The following is a 4,016-nucleotide window of genomic DNA, read 5'->3' on the forward strand; positions in this document are numbered from 1 at the left end:
ATGTTGACCCTAATGTTGACCCTAATGTTGACCCTAATGTCTACTGCGAAAAGGATTGACGACCGTTGGACCCCGGACTTACTATCTAAGAAATCCTGGAGCATCCTGTAATGTGGGTATTTCTGACCCAGTCGATCAAGATCATTGGTCACCACTGAGAGTAGCGGCGGTGCCTGAGCCACATATGCAGGAACTTGTTACACCAAGGATTCAAATATGGAGCCGCTCATCTTCCTGCCCCCGGACCACTGCCCCATAGGGAAGGCTGCCGCTTACCAGATGAGCATGAGGGGCTCCATTACGCGCAAGCAGGCCGCTCTCTCACGTGTGCTGGCACTTTTGCTCTTCATGGACAGCGACGTGGGGCTTCGGTTGTCCTCGACGGGAATGAGCTCCAAGTTGCGGGAGAAATGTGATGGTGCGTAGCCCTTGGTGAGGGTCTCCTTGACCCGAGTACGACCCTCCATAAGCGGATGGGAGATCATGACTGGCATACACGCTGTGGTGGATAGGACGGATGCTGCATACCTAGGTAAGTAGGTGCGCGGGTAATTGTGAGAGAGTGAGGTGCTGGAGGTGCTGGAGCTGAGGGATAGCGGGGATGATATGCGTCGCTGATATCCTCCGTAGGTGAAATCCTCTATGGGATGAGTAGCGCTGGCCCTTATGAAGGGACATCGTAGTAAAGCATTTCTATTCTCTATTGGTCGGTAAGCTCCATTCCCTACATGGGTACATGCAATCTTTGTTTATGGAGGCAAGCCCTCGAGGACGGGAGAACGATTTAGGTGGACGATCGATAAGGAGCGACCTACCCGAGGTACCTAGGCAGGTATTGCTGGGAAAGACAAACCAGTCGGATCAGTCCACCCGTAGCGCGACAGGGATCTCCGGCGAATTGAACACTCTGTCCATATGTTCGTGCAGGGGATAGGAAACAACTCACGCCGGACGATAAGCTGGATATTAGCCAGCATGGCTCAATGAGGAGATGCACCTTAAGCAAACGCACAACAGCTCCGGCGGACGTTTCTTGGCCGCATTATTTTTGGCGGATGTCGCCGTCTGGCGCCGAACTGCCTATACTCCCGTATGGACTAGCCCAAACTACAGAGGACCCCTGCAGTTTCTTATCAAACAGACCCAAGCTCAGTCCGGTTGGGGCCGTGTTGACTGATACACTTAAAAAAGACCATTGGGTTCTCGCGGAGGCGTTGGTACCTTTTCCCTCCTCCACATATCAACACCTCTCTTTCCTCCAACTCATGCGCCCTGCGCTTCTGCTCTTCCCCAGCGGTTGGCTTCCAATGTCCACCTGGGGGTGTAGCTCGCATTTATGGCGCAAGCAGGCCCTGTCACAGATGTGACCCAAAGATTGTTCGCGGATCTGCAATCGAAGAATGAGGAGACCCGGGTTCGAGCTGCTTACGAGCTCTACGACAATGTTCTTTCGGTCTCACGAGGTATGGCCAAGTTCCAAAGCCTCGCAAGCTTCTAACCCCAGCTGATCCTGTTGCTCTCACTTAGACTGGCCCTCCGAGAAGTTCGTGGAGTTTTACAACGCGGTCAGTCAGCGAATCGCCCAGCTGGTCGTGACCGGCAGCGGTGCCAACGAACGAGTCGGCGGCCTCCTCGCACTCGACCGTCTCATCGAATTCGACGAAGTCGACACTGCCCAGAAGACAACGCGATTCGCCAGTTACCTACGAAATGCCCTACGGAGTAATGACAATGTTGTGCTCATCTACGCTGCTCGTTCGCTCGGCCGTCTGGCAAAGCCCGGCGGCGCTCTCACTGCGGAACTTGAAAGTGAAATCCAGTCTGCGCTGGAATGGTTGCAATCAGAACGTCAGGAAAGTCGTCGATTCGCCGCCGTGCTGGTGATTCGAGAGCTGGCAAAAGGCTCGCCCACCCTACTCTACGGGTTCGTTCCTCGGATCTTCGAGCTTGTCTGGGTTGCGCTTCGAGATCCCAAAATCCTTATTCGAGAAACTGCTGCGGAGGCTGTGGGTGAATGCTTCGAAATCATCGCCCCTCGTGATGTCCAAGTCCGCCAGTCATGGTTTGCCCGAATTTACGAAGAGGCACTCCTGGGCTTGAAATCTCATAACATGGACTGGACTCATGGCTCTCTCTTGATCCTCAAAGAGCTGATCTTGAAGGGGGCTATGTTCATAAAGGAGCACTACCGCAACGCTTGCGATATTGTCCTCCACCTCAAGGACCACCGTGACCCGAAGATTCGATCCCAAGTCGTCCTCACTATCCCTATCCTTGCATCCTACGTCCCGACCGACTTCGTTGAAATCTACCTCCACCGATTCATAATTTACCTCCAAACGCGGCTCAAAAGAGATAAAGAGCGCAATTCAGTATTTATCGCCATCGGTAAGATCGCGAATGCAGTGGGCCCAGCAATCACCCAATACCTTGACAGTATCATCATCTACATCCAAGAGGGACTTGCAATGAAGGCGCGAAATCGAGCCGGGGTCAATGAGGCTCCCATGTTCGAGTGTATCAGCATACTCTCGCTGGCTGTGGGCGAAGTCCTCAGCAAGTATATGGAGGCTCTACTTGACCCGATTTTCGCCTGCGGTCTCAGCAAGTTATTGACACAAGCCTTGGTCGACATGGTCCACTACATCCCCCCAATCAAATGTACAATCCAGGAAAAGCTTCTGGATATGCTCAGCATCATCCTCTGTGGAACACCCTTCCGGCCGCTTGGCTGCGAAGAGAACCGCCTTCCCCCCATACTATCATTCGCAAAAGGCCTTGCTTCTCATAACCTTCACTCTAATACTGAGATTGCCTTGGCTCTTCACACCTTGAGGAGCTTTGATTTCTCGGGTCACATCTTGACCGAGTTCGTTCGCAATGTGGCAATCAATTATGTGGAGAGTGACAGTGCCGAGATCCGCAAAGCGTCTGTTCTTACATACTGTCAGCTGTTTGTTCATGACCCTATCATCAATTAGACCAGTGGGCATTCAATCTATGTTGTCAGTGAAGTTATTGACAAGCTCTTGACGGTTGGTATTGGTGACCCTGATCTAGAGATCCGACGTACTGTCCTCTGGTCTCTGAACCCCAAGTTCAATCGGTATCTGGCACGGCCAGAGAATATCCGATGCTTATTCTTGGCTGTTAACGATAAAGTCTTCGAAGTTAAGGAAGCCGCAATTTGCATAATCGGCCGCCTATCTACCGCGAATCCTGCTTATGTCTTTCCGCCTCTGCGGAAACTGCTGGTTAACCTTCTGACCGGCTTGGGTTTCGCCAACACAGCCCGCCAGAAGGAAGAAGCCGCCCAACTCATCAGCTTGTTTGTCTCAAATGCCACTAAGCTGATCAGATCCTATGTGGACCCGATAGTGGCAGCGCTGTTGCCGAAAACAACTGATCCGAATCCCGGTGTCGCTGCCGTCACCTTGAAGGCTGTAGGCGAACTTGCCAACGTCGGAGGGGGTGAGATGAGGAGCTACCTCGCCCAGATTATGCCGATTATTCTCGATTTGCTCCAGGATCTTTCTTCTCGCACGAAGCGAGAGGCGACGTTGAGGACCCTGGGCCAATTGGCCAGCAATTCAGGCTACGTGATCGAGCCATATCTCGAATACCTCCACCTCCTTGATATTCTCATGAACATCATCAAGACCGAACAAACAGGGTCCCTTCGAAAGGAGACGACTAAGCTCCTTGGTGTTTTGGGTGCTCTGGACCCCTACAAATACCAGCAGATCAGTGACATCGAGCCCCATGCTCACTATATCAATGAAATTCAAAATGTATCAGATGTCGCCTTGATCATACAGGACCTTACCCCGTCGAACGAGGAATACTATCCCACAGTGGCCATTCACACTTTGCTACAGAATATCCTGAGGGAGAACTCTTTGACTCAATATCATTCTGCTGTGATCGACGCCATTGTCACCATTTTCAAGACACTCAGCTTGAAATGTATTCCATTCCTTGGACAAATCATCCCCGCATTCATTTCCGTCTTGTGA

At 51.9% G+C, this 4,016-nt stretch overlaps 1 protein-coding gene across 1 annotated transcript; it reads left to right on the forward strand.

Moving 5' to 3' along the window:
* Positions 1–216: 216 nt before the first annotated feature.
* BDV38DRAFT_289058 (armadillo-type protein) lies at positions 217–4,016 on the forward strand (the record flags this gene model as incomplete). Its single annotated transcript, XM_032061165.1, has 4 exons — positions 217–418; positions 1,350–1,463; positions 1,528–2,953; positions 3,011–4,016. 4 exons carry the CDS (start codon positions 217–219, stop codon positions 4,014–4,016), a joined length of 2,748 nt encoding a protein of 915 aa, XP_031907101.1.

Source organism: Aspergillus pseudotamarii, assembly GCF_009193445.1.
Source record: "Aspergillus pseudotamarii strain CBS 117625 unplaced genomic scaffold BDV38scaffold_129, whole genome shotgun sequence".
Classification (NCBI taxonomy): Eukaryota; Fungi; Ascomycota; class Eurotiomycetes; order Eurotiales; family Aspergillaceae; genus Aspergillus; species Aspergillus pseudotamarii.